This window comes from Euprymna scolopes, chromosome 33, assembly GCF_053919585.1.
Source record: "Euprymna scolopes isolate OS-2025 chromosome 33, ASM5391958v1, whole genome shotgun sequence".
NCBI classification, from domain to species: domain Eukaryota; kingdom Metazoa; phylum Mollusca; class Cephalopoda; order Sepiida; family Sepiolidae; genus Euprymna; species Euprymna scolopes.
In genome coordinates, this window is record NC_136514.1 from 3,696,615 (window position 1) to 3,714,884 (window position 18,270).

The following is an 18,270-nucleotide window of genomic DNA, read 5'->3' on the forward strand; positions in this document are numbered from 1 at the left end:
AATCATTCGTTGACATCTATGCTGATGACACGACCATCTACGGCAACGCAGGCCGTAAATGACAAAGTTCTCTCTGATTCTCTCTCCTCTGATCTTGAACACGTGGTACAGTGGGGGGAAGAGGTGGCTTGTTACTTTTAATGCATCTAAAACCAAGCTCCTATCTTTACATCATCAACGCTCTGATACCCGTCTGGCATCAATTGAAATGGATGGCTCTCGTCTTGGAGAGGCTCCATGTTCTGACAAGCTTCTGGGTTTGTCTTTTACTCCTGATCTGAAATGGAACACGTACATCAAGTCTGTTGCCCAGGTCACTGGGAAAATGGTGGGATCCTTCTACCACTCCAAAGGATATCTGATGCAATTCTCTATCTATATAAAAGTCAAGTATGTTCAAGGATGGAATACTGCTGCCATATCTGGGAAGGAGCTGTTAAAAAGAGCCTATCCTGCCTTGACAGAGTACAAAATAGACTTTGTGGCTTAGAGGGGGATGCCCTTTTCTCTTCCCTGCAACCTCTTTCCCACAGAAGAGACGTTGTGAGCCTGTCTTTCTTTTATCGTTATTTCCACGGCAAGTGCTCGTCCAAGCTCCAATCTCTGGTCCCCCCCTCGCCAATCTTTCACGATAAACACCCGCCTAGCTGAAACCACTGTCAGTAATTTTCCCCACTCTTTATCTGTGCCTAAATCAAAACGTAGATTCCATGAACAAAGCTTCTTTCTTAGAAGTGCATGCCTGTGGAACTCTCTTCTGTTTGCCTGTTTCCCACCTGACTACAACTTGGATGTCTTCAAGTCCAACATAAACAAATTCCTGATAAACCGCCCCCTTAAGTAAGACACTTTATCAAATCTCCAATACTAACGATTACTACGATACTATCCCATTGATTACTGCACATGCAATAACCCTTATCCTCGAGTGGCTTTCGGGCTTTGATAAGTGGTGACCTCCATGTAAAAAAAAATTATCTAGGCTATTAACCACTCAAGGATAAGGTTAAGGTGATGGAAAGGATTGCTAATACATGCAACTGGACACCGCTTGTGAATTTCATACTCCTGTGGAATTTCCTCCTTAGGGGGAAGTCGGTTAAACCCGCCTAGGGTTAGTGCTGCAGTTTTTATTTCATTTACAAAGAGTTGTCAGCTGAAGGATGCGGAACACTGTAGGAGTAATCAACACTGATTAATGGTATGAACTGTGATTGATTGCTTATGGGACAGTTTATGACAAGAATTTGGGTTGAATACATCCAAGTTATAATCAGCAGGGAAGATGTCCTGCGGTAATATGTTTCAAAGATAGGAACTCAGAACAGAGAAGCTCTTCACATGTAAATCCCATCTAATGCTACAAACATGAAAAGAGGAAGATGTGCATTACATCACTTCCGCCGCCACCACACAGCGACGGAGGAGCAGGAGGAAGGTGGGGTATCTAATGTTATCCCAGTCTGACTGGACCGGTAGAACAATACGGACGCAGGCATTTTTTGGTAGGAGGTTCTCATGAAAAGGAAAAACATCACATGCTTCGTACATTCTTCGTTGTGTTGAAAAAAAAAAAAAAAAAAAGATTGAATTCATAGCGATGAGAAACATGAAATTAACATCGAATGACAACCAGTTAAGATTACTGGCTTGCATAATAATTACCACAAACGAAACCGAAATGAACTTTAAGATGTGTTTGAAACTATTTCATATTTCTTTTGGTACAAAAAAATCAAAAAAAAATCATAATGATCTTAAAGGAGGAGGTGGCGGTAGGTTAAAACGTTAACTGACGATTTGGACATGCTGAGTTTGAATCTATAGATTTCTAACTTCAAAATGATAACAATCAACTCCAAAATGGATTAACAACTTCAAAATGATAACAATCAACTTTAAAATGAACTTATTCTCTTGTAAATATATTAATCAACTTAAAAAAATTAGCCAACTTCATATTGGAAAACAACTTCAGAATGAGAAATAATCAACTTCAAATTGAGAATCAATATAATACAAATAAATTTAAAATTTATTCTTCGTTTTTACTTCAAAAAGATAAAATAAAATATATATTTCTAATAAATTTATTTAAAATATTAGATCATCAAAGTTATATATATATATATATAAAGTTATATATATATATATATATATATATATCTCTGTGCGTCTGTGAGTTCGTTCCCTATAGACTCGAAAATGACTGGGCCGATTTTTATGAAATTACAACGTGCAATCAATCGATTTGATTAAAAAATGGCCGATTCCACTGAGTTTGATGGCAATAAAAATATGAGAGTGCGAAACATCTATTGATCATTATTCGATCCTGAGCAACATCGGGTTTCCGATATATATATATAAATAAATAAAAACGACCGGTCAATTTCCTCATTCATGGGATAAGTTAACTGAAAAAAAAATTTTCAATTTTTTTTTTTTTTTTAAATCCCAATTTAACATTTTTTTAATTTGAACTTGATTAATTTTTTTTTAAATCCCAATTTAACATTTTTTTAATTTGAACTTGATTAATTTTTTTTTTTTAAATCCCAATTTAACATTTTTTTAATTTGAACTTGATTAATTTTTTTTTACATGAAAATAAGTCCATTTTGAAGTTGAAAAAGTATAATTCGTTTCACAGAAAAACTTTCACTTAATGTTTTAGCAATCTTCAGGTAATATCCTGTAAGTAAAAATATATTTATCTTTGCTTAGTCAAGAGATTTAAAAGGCTGTCGCAATGCGAGGAATGGAATGTAGTCGGTGTTGATAAAGAAAGACAAAAACAAGCAACAAATTTGCAAATCAATAAACATATACATATATGTCTATATATACATATATGTCTATATATACATATATATTTATTCAATTGTGTTAAGTATAAATGTCTTACTTGTAAAGGTCTATTGTATGCGACAATTTCCATTATGTATTTCAGGACAATCCCTTTTTTCAAATGGTGCATGTAACGGATCTATTCAAAGCATGCTTAGCTTAGTTAATGCTAGTTATCTCCCCCTAGATAATCGTCTATGCCTTCATAAGTGCCTAATATAAGGTGTCTCCTCAAAGCAAAGAAATGGGGTCAACCTTGATACACAATATAACCTGCTTCGCTATGTGATAATACAACAAGTGAAGCATGCATGGTCGCCCGTGAGTACACAGTGAATGAAGCATAAAAAATGACTAGGTTCAGCATTTGCCCCAAACGTCCTCAGGGACGACCTGGAGGCCACTAGGGGGAAGGGTTTTATAGATGGTGAGACAACATGATCAATTATGGTGGAACTTGGGTATGACTTAATTATTTAAGAGGAACTTAGTCACATCAGATTTGAAAATGACCATTGTGACGATAATTGAAGTATTATCAATATTGTACGAGCCTTTTTCAAGTCTCACACAAAACACACATTCATATTTCAAGCTGTCATATACATACGCGCACACAAATATACGCGCCCACGTCCACACATGTACACATATTCACGTTTGCGTACATACACTCACATTCACGTGTGTATATACACACACGCTTACGTATACACATGTACTCACACGCGCACACGAACGCACACATGGACGACGTCACTTCCGCTTTCTAAGGAAATACACATGCGCAGAAGACACTCCGGAAACGAGTATAAAACAAGGAGACAAGCTGTTTCTAAGCCTTTTTAGGACTAGCTCTTGGCTAGAGAGGTTGGGCTAACCAACCGCCTCCCCTTCGGGAGGCGCACGCTCGCGCGTATCAACACCCCTGCGACTATGTATGGGGCACGAGTTAACAAACTGTATGTATGCATTCTCACTCTTTCTCTCTCTATCTACTACTGGTCCCTGAGAACACCTTCGCGTAGCTGACTACTAACTGATGTCAACTCTCTATCCTCTTCTTTGTCTACACGCTGGATTCTCATTTCCACTACAACACTCACTTCAATTCCCACGTGCGAACAAACGATAGTGACCCGAATTTGAGATGAACACATATTTCCTATTCCTTCTACAATACCAGTCCCGCAACGAACATTGGTTACACTCGCGCGGACATGAACACATGTTATAACTAAAACGTTCATTCTTTCAACAGCAAATAAACGACGTTTATCTTATCCATTAATCGAGTCTTTGTTTCCTTCAATTCAATGTCATTCGTTTCATTATTCTTTTGTAACGGGATTGGGGTATTTATATACCCTAGTCCCCTACAAATTTGGTGACCCCTTTATTTAAATGAAATGGATGAGGTGAATAAAAAAACAAATAAATCTAATAAGACGTTACCATAGCAACAACGGCGATATCTAACAGTGAAACAAAAAAATTAAAAAAAAAAAAAGAAGGAAAGAAAAACGCTGATATATTTAAAATTCAGAAAAAAAAAAAATGTATCCAGCGTCTCTTTCGGAAAAGGCTAGCCGTCAAAAACTTTAAACGCCAAATTAGTTGCAGATAGGAGCCCGAAGAAGATAGACGTCTGAACTCCGCTGATAAAATGAATATCATGAGAAACACAGGAATTACATATTGTCATTGTCCTTCAGCGTAAAACAAAGGTTGGTTCATATTTTACTCTTTCCATTTGCAAAGGATAAAGGAAATATCGAAATCTCTTTTGGATGCTCTTTTTTTTTCTTTTTTTTTTTTGGTGGAGGAAGTCGATGAAATACGGGCTGGCGCGTATCCCTTTACAACGAGCTTCCACGCAATCTGAGATAAAACATTCCTGCTTTTTTGAGTTAATTTATAAAAAAAAAAAAGAAAATAACCTCAGAAGGGGCACGTCACACCATGTTGTAATCAGTGGGGAAGCAGTGCCATGGTATTGGGTTCTGCAGACGGATAGTTCTAAGAAAGAAACTCTGCTCATGGAATTTTCGTTTAGTTTTAGACACAGATGAAGATTGAAGGAAGTTGATAGTTGTTGTAGCGAGACAAGTATTTGCGAAATTTTTACAGGTGGATGGCATAGATTGGAGTTCAGTCGAGCACTTACCATAACAATAGAGCAGACTTAGACTCGAAAATGTGAGAGAGAGAGGATGTGGGGGAGGCGAAAAGGTCTTTGTGCACTAAATTTTAAAGGTGATTTTGTACAAAATGTCAAGACAGGAAAGAGTTCTCTTGGGAGCTCCGTCCCAGATGTGGCAAGAGTACTCCATTAATTGACTCTTGTATAGATAGAGGAATGCATCGGGAGTGAGATACTTTCTGGAGTGATAGAATGATCCAACCATTTTTCCAGTGTTTTTGCCAAATAATCTGATATATGTCTTCCTTTTCAGGTAAGAGATGAAGGTCAATTTCAGAAGTTTATAAAAGAGTGCTTCCTGAAAATGAGAGCCATTCATTTTAACTGGAGCCAAATGAGGATATGAGTGTTGGTGGTGAAAAGACAGAAGTTTTGCTTCGGATTCATTGAAGTTAACCATGTAGTTCATTGTACCACACGCTCCAGGTCAGAGGAGAGAGAACTGGAAATATTCTGGTCTTTGTAAGCGTTTGACGTGTTGCCATAGATGGTAGTATCATTTGGATGCTTCTATATTTAAATAATAAAAAAATATTGAATTTCAAGTAAAACAAATAATACCTATATAATTGTCATGTCACAAATAGTAACATATCCAAACATTATGGAAAACGACACCGTAGAAAATGAATTAATCATGGAAAAATAAATTTGTAAAATCTAGCGATCTACTTTCAAAATCTTCCGATTTGAATAGGAGAGTTAAGAGGAGAGGTAATTAAGTTTTCAATTTCTCGGACATTTAATGCCAAAAATTTAATGCCAAACATTTAATGCCAAAAATTCAATGAGTTATTTTTTTTAATTATATATACGTTATGTTTATTTTCGTTTGCTGATTAAATTCTGTCTGCTATGGTGTTTCAACTGAATTACTTCCCTTTGCTTCCTATCCCATAATTCAACATGTCCACCTCAGCGTGTAACCATAATGACGTATTTTTATCCTTATCGGAACTGTTTTTTAGGAATAATTAATCTTCTACCTCATATTTTCCATAATTTTTGGATATGTTATTATTTGCGACATGACAATTGTGTAGGTTTTATTTAAAATTCAATATTTCTTTTGTTATTTGAATATGGAACACCGTCGTTTGCACAGATGTCAACAATTGGTTGTATACCAAATGTAATATTGTAAAATAAAGAATTTGCAAAATATTTTTTTTTAAATTAATTTTTGAAAAAGATGATTTAATGAAATTCTTTTTATTAATAAAATTACAAGCAAAAATGAGTCTTCAAGCAACTTAGAAAAAGAATTTTAATAAAAACAGATAACAGATGAGAAAGAGTGAGTTATGTAACAACGAAAACAATAAAAATTCACTTTTCTGCAACCGGTTTTATTGTGATGACCTTTTTTAAAGCATCAAAGTTTTGTTTTTTGTTTTTGAAAAAAGCAAGATATACATAAAGAAAAGCAAGATATACATAAAGAATCCTCGTAAAGAAATAAACTGAAAGTGTTTTCTCTTATAAATCAAAGTATTTAGCTGTTTTACATGGTGTTGGGAAATTTCAAAAAATATTCGGAAACAAATAGACAATTTTCTCAACATTTTGTGACTTTTTTATATAAAAAAGATTTTTTTTTTAAATATTAAAAAAAAATTTAATACTAAAAATTTTCACACAAAAAAAAAATTGTATAAAAAACTTTTATAAAAAAAAAAAAAAAAAAAAATTGTATAAAAAGACTTTTATAAAAAAAAATTTTTTATGCTAAAAAAAAGAATAAAAAATCTTTTGTTCTTTTATAAAAATACACAGAGAAAAGTCCAAAAAATAAAACATTTTTTAAAAGTTTTTCAAAGCTAAACTGAAAATTCTTAGAGTTTAAAAACTCAATTCTGTAATTGATTGTCCTTTCTGATGTCCCACATTTACTTAAATAGAAACGATTTTATAAATGTATCAAGATTTTAAATAAATAAAACAAAGGAAAACCTCACTGACCAGTTGTACATCTTTCTTTGTATTTCCCCCCTCGAAGAGGAGATACTACTCTCGAAATTTAGGGACATTAACATCTATCATCTTATACGCCACATTATGTTGGCAAATAAACGTAAAAATATTGAAAATATCTTCTAATACTGTCATTATTCTTTTATATACTAACTTGTTTTTCCTACAAACCTCATTGATATAGCCTTCAAACAAAACTCCTATGAGGATTTTATTTTGCTGTCAAATATTAGAAATCCTGATTATTTGTTTCAGAAATTTGGAGACAAGGACTCGTAGTTTGTATTTTTTGGTTATTCAAACTCCTCTCCCCATCTCGCTTTCACAATGTTTTAGCTAATGTCATCTGCAACTCATCTTCCATCTTTTCAAACTTGGAACTTTGAATGGAATTTCAAAACAAACTCTTTATTTAATCCATTTTAAAAAATAAATATTGGTAGATTTTTATTAAAAATATTTGAATGAGTACAATTATCAGTTTTTATAGCAAACTGAAAAATCCCCACCCTCTTAAAAAAATATAATTTTAATAGATGTATGGTAGACATTTTTGAAATTTAAAAAAAAATGGTTACTCGTTCTGCCCTGTTATATAGTCAACCGGATAATAAATAGCGTTTTCTTGTCAGGAAGTGAGTGACCATTTTACATTATATTTATTTAGTAACATTAATCCTCACTCTAAATTTGAAAGTATTTTACTTTTTATTATTTCTAAAAAAATAGAATCTACCAATGCAATTATACACTAGACTATGTGCCTAGTAACTAATGTAAATAATAATACCTTAAAAACTAAAAACCTTTGGGATTTTATTCTAAAATATATTTCGTATAAAATAACATTCTACGTAAGATAATGTTCTGATGAGAAAAATGTTTAATTTTTATGGAGTTTTGTTTGAAAGACTTTCTCCTTTTTTTTTTAAAACTTCACTCTTCATCTTTCTTTTTTCATTTCCCCTCCCTTCTACCTATCATGCATTTTCTTTCTCTTTCATCCTCTTCTCTTTTCTCTTTTACACCTTTTTCACTTTCTTATTTTTTATTTTTTCTCTCGTTCCCTTTCTTCCTTACTCTTTCATCGTCTTCTTTCTTACTTTTTTCTTTCTTTCTTTTTATCATTTCTGTTCTCCCTCTCATTGGTTCACATTTTTACTCCCTTTCCTCTTTACTGTGTTTGTTTTCTAAAATTAAGTCAGATTCTCAAAGTCAAATGTCGATAGCTTACATTCTACAAAATCATATTTTACTCATCAGAGCCATCAATTGTAAACATTTTCCATCCGTTTTTCAAAAAAAAAAAAAAAAAAAAAAAATCTTTTTTTCTTTTCAAATTGATTTCATTGATAACCTACTATACCAAACCAGATAGTTTTTTCAGAATTTTCAAAATATTGTCTATTTGCATTATTATCCAAATGACATCCGAAATTGCATATATTAAATAAAAAAGTATCGTTTTATATTCATCTATTAATGTAATTAATTATTAAATAAAAATATCTTTTCATATTCATCTATTAATGCAGTTAATTATTAAATAAAAATCATCTTTTTATATTCATATATAAATGCAATTAATTGCAAGAAAAATAGTTTGAGTGAAAAATGCAGAAAATTGAACAAATTTAAAGCAAAGAAAAATAGAAAGGCGTCAAAAACATTTCGTCTGCGGTTAAATATCAAAAACGTTACTGGAATTACTTCTCACGTCTTCTGCTGCATCGTGAGGAGGCAAAAGGAATCTGAAAAAAATTATAATAAAAATATATAAAAAGATTACAAAATTAAGATGAAAAATTTCTATTTAATATCATTCATCACAAACATAAAACAGTTGGTAACGTTGATTAGGTTAGATGTGAAGAGTTAAACTAAAATCTTTACTAAAATACTTTTGACATTGCACGAATGCATAATATTGTGTTATGTACGTTGGTACGAACATATAAAACTTTCAACGCTTATGTCCACAGTTAATGTTGATTTAACAACGTTATTCTAAGAATCTTTGGATCTCTTCAGTAATGTGGAAGACTGCTTTTCATTCTGAGTTTATTAATTTGTGATTTTGACAGCTTTGTTTAATTTTAAGAATAAGGTTAGAGAAATCACAACTATTTCAATTCAGCATTCGTAAAGATTACAACCTCAAATCAACAAGTGGTAAATGCTTGAGACATTCTGCATATAAAAATGTTTATGATTAAAGCAGTTATGATTAAACATTTTTTAAATCTATTAAATAAAAATCCTATTAAATAAAATTTCTATTAAATAACATTTCTTTCAAATAAAATTTGGAAATAAAATCTTTATTAAATAAAATTTCTATTAAATAAAATTCCTATTATATAAAATTTATATAAATAAAATAGAGTGTTCAATATTTACCGTTACAACTTTCTATTATTACCTATATTTAATGAATTTTCATGAATTTTAATCTTTTTTTGTGGTGAAGTTTAACTTGAAGATTACTTTTCACAATATGCCCTATAATTTAGCGAAACAAATTGCCATTGTAGAGCTATTTAAATCTGGAAAGTCTGCAGGCGACATTGCAAAGACCTTAAATGTGAACCGAATGTTGATGTGGAGAACACTGAAACGTTTTAAAGCAACTGGTAAAATCAAGATATTTAGTTTATCTTGGAGAGTAAAGTCTCAGCTTCCAAGCATACAAATTTGAAGAAGAAATTAAATGGAGAATAAGCAAAAATCCCACAAAAAATATATCATGACTCGTGTCATGCAGTCACCAAGCATTTGTGTAGTAGTAATTCTTCTAATGCACTCAACCTCCAAAAGACAGAAAGTCTGTTCTGTTTGTTGTCGACACACAGAGGCTGGGAGAAGAAAAAGAAGAAGCGGTAGACGTAGTTGGTTTTATGGGAAAGAAGGTGAGACTAACTGTGAGAATTCCTGAGATTTGAGGGGAATAAAAGACCGAACACAGACGGATAAGCGACAGTGCTTTTGCTCAAGCAGAGAAAATGGTGAGAGGAGAGAAAAGTCCCTAAAAAAATGTTCCGACTCGAAGTGAGAAAGAAAGGCCCAGCAGATTTCAAGCTATTTCGGCTTACAAATGGCAGTCAAAGCATTTGATATCTGTCTTATCCCTGAATTTCATGGCATCTCACCTGATCACACAGTGTCTGAATGGTTGGAACAGGTGGGACTGGTGTGAAATGTGTGGGGTTGACAATGTTGAGTGTGTTTTACCACTCAGGTTAAGAGGTGGCGTGCTGTCTGTATCCCGGAGATTAGCCCATAACCTAAGGGCGGATTTGAAGCAAGTAAAACAAGCCCTCCTCGTGGCTTTTGCACCGGACCATTTTGTGGCATATGACAAGTTTGTCTCCCTTTTTTTTTTACACAGTGGTCACCACTTATCAAGGCCCGGAAACCACTCAAGGATAAGGGTTATTGCAAGTACAGTACGCTAGTGTGGAGATTTAATGAAGTGTTTACTTAAGGGGGCGGTTCATTAGGAATTGCTTCATTTGCACCCTGGGGAAACTGTCAATGAATACCTGGGTGACATGCAGGATCTTGTACGGTTAATAGAAGAAAACCTCTCTGATCAATGGCTCAGTTGTGCTTTCATGTCAGGACTCCCCAGTTCTGTTAGGCAACAGTTGAAGGGATCTTCCAGAATGGAATGGATGACCCTGGAGCAGATTCTTGCGAGTGCCTGGGCTCTTATGGCGGAGGAGGCAGAAGTGGAAGAACCCATCGCTGCAGCAATCAGGAGACGCAGAATTCTTCCTCATGTACCTGTAGACCAACCTTCAACCCTTGACCAGCAGGATACAATTACAGTGCAGTGTCACAAGTGTGGAGGTCCCAATCACTTTGCCAGAGACGGCCGGCAGGCAAGGTGCTTCCAGTGATATACTGTTATCGATGCAAGAAGCAAGGACATGTGGCATCAAGGTGTCCAGAAAACAAGGCAAGGGGTAAGAGGCCAGCACCACTCTCTCCCCACATAAACTAGAAGAGGTGCTCCTTGTGATAAAGATAAAGATTGATGGGTTAGATAGGATAGCACTTGTGGATTCTGGCTGCTCATCATCGGTTGTGAGTGGGTCATTATTATCAACCCAAGATACGGAAAAATACCACAATTCTGACGGCGAGACGAAAGTGTCTGTTAAGCAATGGTGTTGGCAGCATAACATTAACATTAGCCAACAGGAATCCTCTGAAGACTGACATACTGGTGGTGGACAGCACACCATTGGGGTTTGACTTCCTTCTAGGGATGGACGTCATGAAGAAATTTGGCGGCGTGCATATTGATAAGGGAGGCAAAGCACATTTTGCTGGGACAGCTTTTGCTTTGAGTGCGGCCATTCAGTTGGAACAATCCGACTTTCGCATGGAATTCAACCAACACACCAAAACCTGGATCGTGTCATGGAAGTGGTCTGGTGATCAGTCACCACAATAATTATACAATCGAGTGCCAGAGTATAACATCTCTGCGAAAGTCCGCGGAGACTATGATGCTGAGCTACAGGCTTGGATTAATAATGGATGGTTGGTTCCGTATCCAAAGAAGGAATTGGGCCCCCCCCCCCAAAGGGCCTGATCTCACTAATGGTGGTCATTCAGCAGCACCAACAAAAGGTGAGGCCGGTGCTCGACTATTGGGAGTTGAATAAATATGTAGACCCATTAACGGCCTGTGCAGACATATGCACCAAAAAATTGAGAGAATAGCAGTGGGCGGGATCAAATGTCTCGGTGTTGGACCTTCACAAAGCATACCTTCAAGTAAGTGTGCACATATCACTGTAGCCATACCATGATCAAATGGCAGAGGTATTGCCTGACCCGCATGGGGTTTGGACTCAATGTGGCACCATCCGTCATGCAAACTATTGTTAATGCTATCCTGATGAAGGACAAGCGTATACAGCAGGCAACATCCGCTTATATTGGCGATATATATGTAGCACATTTGAAGGAGCATCTCAGCAACTTCGGACTTCTCAGCAAAAAACTAGAGAAACTGCAGGATGATGCGCGAGTGTTTGGTTTGCAGGTCTGGGGAGAGGATAATGCTTTGTGTTGACGAAAAGGGAACAAGATCCCAGACATACCTTGTGTCGTCACGCGATGAAATATATTTTAATTTTGTGGCAAGTGGTTGGACACCATCCCATGGGTGGTTGGCTTCGTGTCGCTGTGGCATTTATCAAAAAGAGAGCATCTGACGTCACTACAGGGTGGGACGACAAAGTAAATGATGCACCTCTCAACACCATGATAAACGAGGTTCTCACCAGACTCCACAAAGAAGATTCGGACAAGGCAAATGGTGCGTCAAAGGCAAAGCTCTTGATGTCTGGGTCGATGCAAGCTCTCTCGCTACCGGCGTGTCAATGATATATAACAGGACCGTGATAGAGGATGCATGCTGGTTACGTCCAGAAATGGACTCCCAACACATCAACTTAATAGAACTCGATGCCATCATTAAAGGAATGAATTTTGCAATCCTCTGGAAGATGACCACTTTGCACTTATTCACCAATTCTGCATGCGTTCATAAATGGGTCTCAAATACCCTTACCTGCAGAGCCAGGGTATGGACTAAAGCTACGAGTGAGATGCTAATCCGATGGTGTCTTGATACAATAATGAAGCTAGTGAAGGAATATGCACTGTTGATGGATGTAGTCTTGGTCAAATCTAGTCAAAACAAGGCGGACTAACTGACGAGAATGCCTCAGCAGTGGCTTGATGCGATTAAAAGAGACACTGAACCGGTGCAACCTGTCTGCACTGCATCTGTGAACTCAGTCAGGGTGGACCAGATCAAAATTGTTCACCAATAAAAGCGGTCATCCTGGAGTGAAGCGGACACTCTATTTTGTCAAGCGAATTAATCCTGGGGTTTCCAAGGCCGCTGTGAGAACCATCATCAAAGAATGCGAAGAGTGTCAGTTGATCGATCCATCACCCATGCACTCGTCAAAGAGCACCTTAAATGTTGAGCAAACATGGCATAGGATAGCGATAGATATCGCTCATTATGATGGGCCCATTTTTTGACACTGATTGATTGCGGCCCCGCTCAGTTTGCCGTCTGGTGACCCATCGCTTGGCAGGATGCAAAATGTATAATCAATCAAGTAAAGACTCTTTTCTATGAACGAGGTCCGGCGTCAGAGATTCTAACGGATAATGACACTGCCTTTCAGAGCAGCTTGTCATAGAAGTGTCAAAAGGATTGCAGCCAGGAAACGGTGTTCCATACCGGAGGCAGTATATTGGTACAATGTTACGCCAAAGGATGACTTGTCCTCTGGGACAGCACCTACCAATATGGTCCAGCGATACTGCATACGACTTAAAGGAATTGACAGAATAATGACACCGATAGAAAATCAACAGCAAACTGTCTATAAAACGGGTGACCGAGTGTGGGTGAAAGCTCCACACAGACGATGTACTACAAAGTATGGAGTGGGTGGTGTGACTGGGAATACCAATACGCAAAATATATCGGTCAATGGAATGCCACGCCATGTTAGAGACCTGTGACCTAGGACCAGGCCCACCAATGGCCTGCTCTGACACGCCTTCGGACATGGGTAGGGAGAGATTCATGATCATCAATGAGATGCTGGGTGAACGGAAACCTAGTGTGGATGAAGATGATGACTTAATGAAAGCACAGTAAGACACAATGATTGTTCTGCCACGAAGAAGCACAAAAGACCCCCCCCCCGAGTATTTCATGTGTGATCATAGGATCAGGGGGGGGGAGTGTAGTAGTAATTCTTCTAATGCACTCACCTCTAAAAGACAGAAAGTCTGATTGTTGTCGACACACAGGGGCTGGGGGGAGGAGGAGGAGAAGAAGAAGCGGTAGACGAAGTTGGTTTTATGGGAAAGAGGGTGAGACTAACCGCGAGAATTCCTGAGATTTGAGAGGAATAAAAGACCGAACTCAGACAGATAGGAGACTGTGCTTTTGCTCAAGTAGAGAAAACGGTGAGAGGAGAAAAAGTCCCTTCCTAAAAAAAGTTCCGGCTCGAAGTGAGAAAGAAGGACCCAGCAGATTTCAGTTTGTAGCTGTTTGATGCACAGGTTACATTGAATAAAATTTGAATATTTTGTATCTCATAATATTATTGTATATATTTATATTATTGTATATATTTACTATGCCTCCCCACGGGGCAGAGTTAGACACCAGGGTCGTTTTTTAACGTGGAGAAAAGGTACAAAAATAAAAAATTGTCTCAGTCGTAAAGGACTGATCCTCCACTGAAAGAGAACAAGAAATGGAAGTGCAGCATCTGGAAAACAGATACTACACTTTGATCTTGACCAAAAGATTGTATATATTTATGTTTGGTTGATCTTTATTGTTTGATTTATTTAATATGTGAAAAAAAAACTTTGTAACGTTTATTATTGAACAAGTTCTTGTTTGAAATATAACATACTTTCTAACTATTATATAAACACATATAACATACTTTCTAACTATTATATAAACACATATAACATACTTTCTAACTATTATATAAACACATATAACATACTTTCTAACTATTATATAAACACATATAACATACTTTCTAACTATTATATAAACACATATAACATACTTTCTAACTATTATATAAACACATAACATTTTTTCTAACTATTATATAAACACATATAACATACTTTTTAACTATTATATAAACACTTAACATACTTTCTAACTATTATATAAACACATATAACATACTTTCTAACTATTATATAAACACATAACATACTTTCTAACTATTATATAAACACATCGATGACCGATTGCAATGGAATTAAATCAATTTTTTTTAAATATGTGGTACAACACAACAAATCAAATGAGACAAAAAAGAAAAAAAAAATATGACAGAAAACACTTTTACCTAGCATCGGTCGCTTTTAAATTCACCAATACCAAAATCGGTGCTGTTCTCTATTTTCTCTCCGGTTTCGTCGACACAATGACAAACACTGCCAATGCACTGAATATTTTTGTAACCACCTTGTTCGTTGCAATAAATCATCTTGCCAATTAATCCTGTACGCTGATATATTTCTTTATCAACAGCGCAATCTGTGGGAAAATTTTTTAAATAATTAAAAATGATGAAAGAGTTTCAAATTTTGATTAGACATGTTAAATTTGTCAAGAAAACAAGCTGAACATGTGGAGTTACTCTCCACGAGTGAAAAATTTACTTTCACCATGACTAATGTTTGTGCAAAATTTAAAAAAGTCCCAGGCGTGGTTATTGAGAAAAGTGCAAACAACCGAATGGATGAACGATTTAGGAGCAATTTTACCCCTATAATGCCCTCTGGGGGAGCAACCAGAGTTATCCTGGAAAATCTATTTTGGCAAAAGTATTTCTATTGTGAAGCGATTTATTGAAATAAAATATATGAAAAGGACATTATTGAAAAAATATGCAATAAAAATTAACAAAATTATCCGATAAAAATAAGACAATTAGTCTTTATTTGCACTTTTAATAACAAACTGGAAAAAATGTTTTTATTGTTTATGAAATTTTATAAGAACTATGGTTATGAAATTTTATAAGAACTATGGTTATGAAATTTTAAAAATAAAATTTTTTATTTGAATTTTTATAATATTAGGCTGGTGCAAAAATAATGTCGTTTTTGACTTTCAACTATATATATATACATACATATATATATATATATTTTTTTTTACATGGTTGTCACCACTTATCAAGGCCCGGAAGCCACTCAGGGATAAAGGTTATTGCAAGTACAGTACGTTAGTGTGGAGATTTGATGAAGTGTTTACATAAGGGGGTGGTTCATTAGGAATTTTTTAACGTTGGACTTGAAGACATCCAAGTTGTAGTCAGGTGGGAAGCAGGCAGACAGAACAGAGTTCCACAGGCGTGCAGTTCTAAGAAAGAAGCTTTGTTCATGGAATCCACGTTTTGATTTAGGCACAGATAAAGAGTGGAGGAAATTTTTCACAGTGGCTTCAGCTAGACGGGTGTTTTTTGTGAAGGATTGGCGAGGGGGGGACCAGAGATTGGAGTTCAGATGAGCACCTGCCATGGAAATAACGATAAAACAAGGATAGGCTTGCAACGTCTCTTCTGTGGGAGAGAGGTTGCAGGGTAGAGAAAAGGGCATCCCCCACTAAGCCACGAAGTCTATTTTGTACTCTGTCAAGGCAGGATAGGCTGTTTTTAGCAGCTCCTGTCCAGATATGGCAGCAGTATTCCATCCTTGGATGTACTTGGCTTTTATATAGATAGAGAATTGCATCAGTAGTGAGATATCTTCTGGAGCAGTAGAAGGATCCCACCATCTTTCCAGCGACCTTGGCAACAGACTTGATGCACGTGTTCCATTTCAGATCAGGAGTAAAGGACAAACCCAGAAGCTTGTCAAAACACGGGGCTTCTCCTAGACGAGAGCCATCCATTTCAATTGATGCCAGATGGGGATCAGAGCGTTGATGATGTAAAGATATGAGTTTGGTTTTAGATGCATTAAAGGTAACCAGCCACGTCTGCCCCCACTGAACCACGTGCTCGAGATCAGAGGAGAGAGAATCAGAGAGAACTTTGTCATTTACAGCCTTTGATGTGTTGCCGTAGATGGTCATGTCATCAGCATAGATGTCAACGAATGATTTAAGTATGTGTTTAGGGAGGTCATTGATGTAGATCAGGAAGAGAGTTGGGCCCAGGATTGACCCTTGAGGGACTCCAGCATTAATACTGCAGGCCTCTGATTTTTGTCCATCGACCACTACTCTTATGAGCCTATCGGAGAGAAATGATTTAATGATTGAGAAAACATTTCCAGTTATACCGTAGCTGGAAATCTTGTGAAGTAGGTCTTTATGTCATACCTTGTTGAAGGCCTTTGATATGTCAAGAGCAATTGCCCTAGAAAGGCAGCCTTTGTCAAGAGATTCACTAATCCTGTGAGATATAACCGTTAGCACATCTGTGGTAGATCTTGCAGAATGGAAACCATATTGTGTGTCACTAAGAAGGTTATTCCTGCTGAGGTGGTTTACTATTTCTCTATTTAATATGGATGCCAGCAACTTACTCATGACACACAGGAGACTTATTGGTCTGTACTGAGAGGGAGATGACTTATCACCTGAATTCTTAAATACAGGGCATACTGATGAGGTTTTCTAGGGAGTCGGAAAGCACTTCTCCTTAAGGCAACGCTTAAACAGTTTCGTAAGTATGGGAGCAAGTTCTGGTTGAAGCTTTTTTAACACTATAATTGGGATGCCGTCAGGGCCAGTTGCTTTACTGGCATCAAGGTTCTTGATTAGCTTGGTGACCTCATGCACAGATATTTGTATGTTACCTAGCGTGTTCTGTGTTATAGGAGGAAATATGGGGAGTTGATGGCCTTCGTCGCATAGGGTAGAATTAGCTGCAAAGTTCTAGGCAAATAGTTTGGCCTTGTCTGATGCTGACGAGATGACCTCTGGTCCATTGATAATGGTTGGGATAGAACGCACACTTCTGTTCAGGATCCTATTTGTTATTTGCCAAAACTGGTGGGAACCAGCCACTGATCAGCTACTTTGGCTTTAACAGACTGCGCATATAGCTCTCTTGCATTTTTTATTACTCTTTTACAGTGGTTGCTGGCGTTCCTGAAAGCAGCTTTATATATATATATATCTATAATATAAAGCTGTGTGTGTGTGTGTGTCTGGTCACGAATAGGCTCCTATATGGTTGACTATTTTAAAAAACTGATTACATATAATCATAGAAGATGTATCGAGACACACGAATGGGTATGTTTAGTCTGGCAAAACGGTGGTTCGTAATTGTGGGGTCTGCGTCCGCGCCTGGTCCACAAAGTATGGAAATAAAAAAATTTAAATTTAAAAAAAAAGTTTACAAGTGTTTTTGATATAGATGTACATAAGAATACTTTGATAAGTATGTTTTAACTTAAATAGGGATGGTATAATAAAATTGTGAGGTCTGCGTTCCGCCTGGCCTCCATAGAATGGAAATAGGCACAAACTTTAATAAAGACTTTTCATATCTATCTGCATAAGTATACTTTGATAATTTTTCAGTTTGAAGAAATATGGTATAATAAAATTATGGGGCGTTCATTCGCGCCTGACCTCCATAGAATGGAAATATGTCACAAAGTTTAATAAGGTTTTTTAATATAGATGCACAGAA

At 36.2% G+C, this 18,270-nt stretch overlaps 1 protein-coding gene and 1 long non-coding RNA gene across 2 annotated transcripts in view; one reads left to right on the top strand and one right to left on the bottom strand.

Moving 5' to 3' along the window:
• LOC145258098 (uncharacterized) overlaps nucleotides 1-6,435 on the top strand; it is a 55,285-nt gene extending 48,850 nt beyond the window's left edge. The window contains exon 3 of the long non-coding RNA XR_013864044.1: nucleotides 5,307-6,435. This is a non-coding gene — a long non-coding RNA (uncharacterized LOC145258098). The remainder of the gene's footprint in view (nucleotides 1-5,306) is intronic.
• A 1,538-nt stretch (nucleotides 6,436-7,973) lies between these two features.
• LOC145258097 (uncharacterized) overlaps nucleotides 7,974-18,270 on the bottom strand; it is an 89,438-nt gene continuing 79,141 nt past the window's right edge. The window contains exons 6-7 of the mRNA XM_080115836.1: nucleotides 14,962-15,152; nucleotides 7,974-8,778 (exon numbers count right to left, since the gene is read on the bottom strand). Coding sequence (XP_079971962.1) covers nucleotides 14,962-15,152 — 191 coding nt within the window. The 3' untranslated portion in view covers nucleotides 7,974-8,778. The remainder of the gene's footprint in view (nucleotides 8,779-14,961; nucleotides 15,153-18,270) is intronic.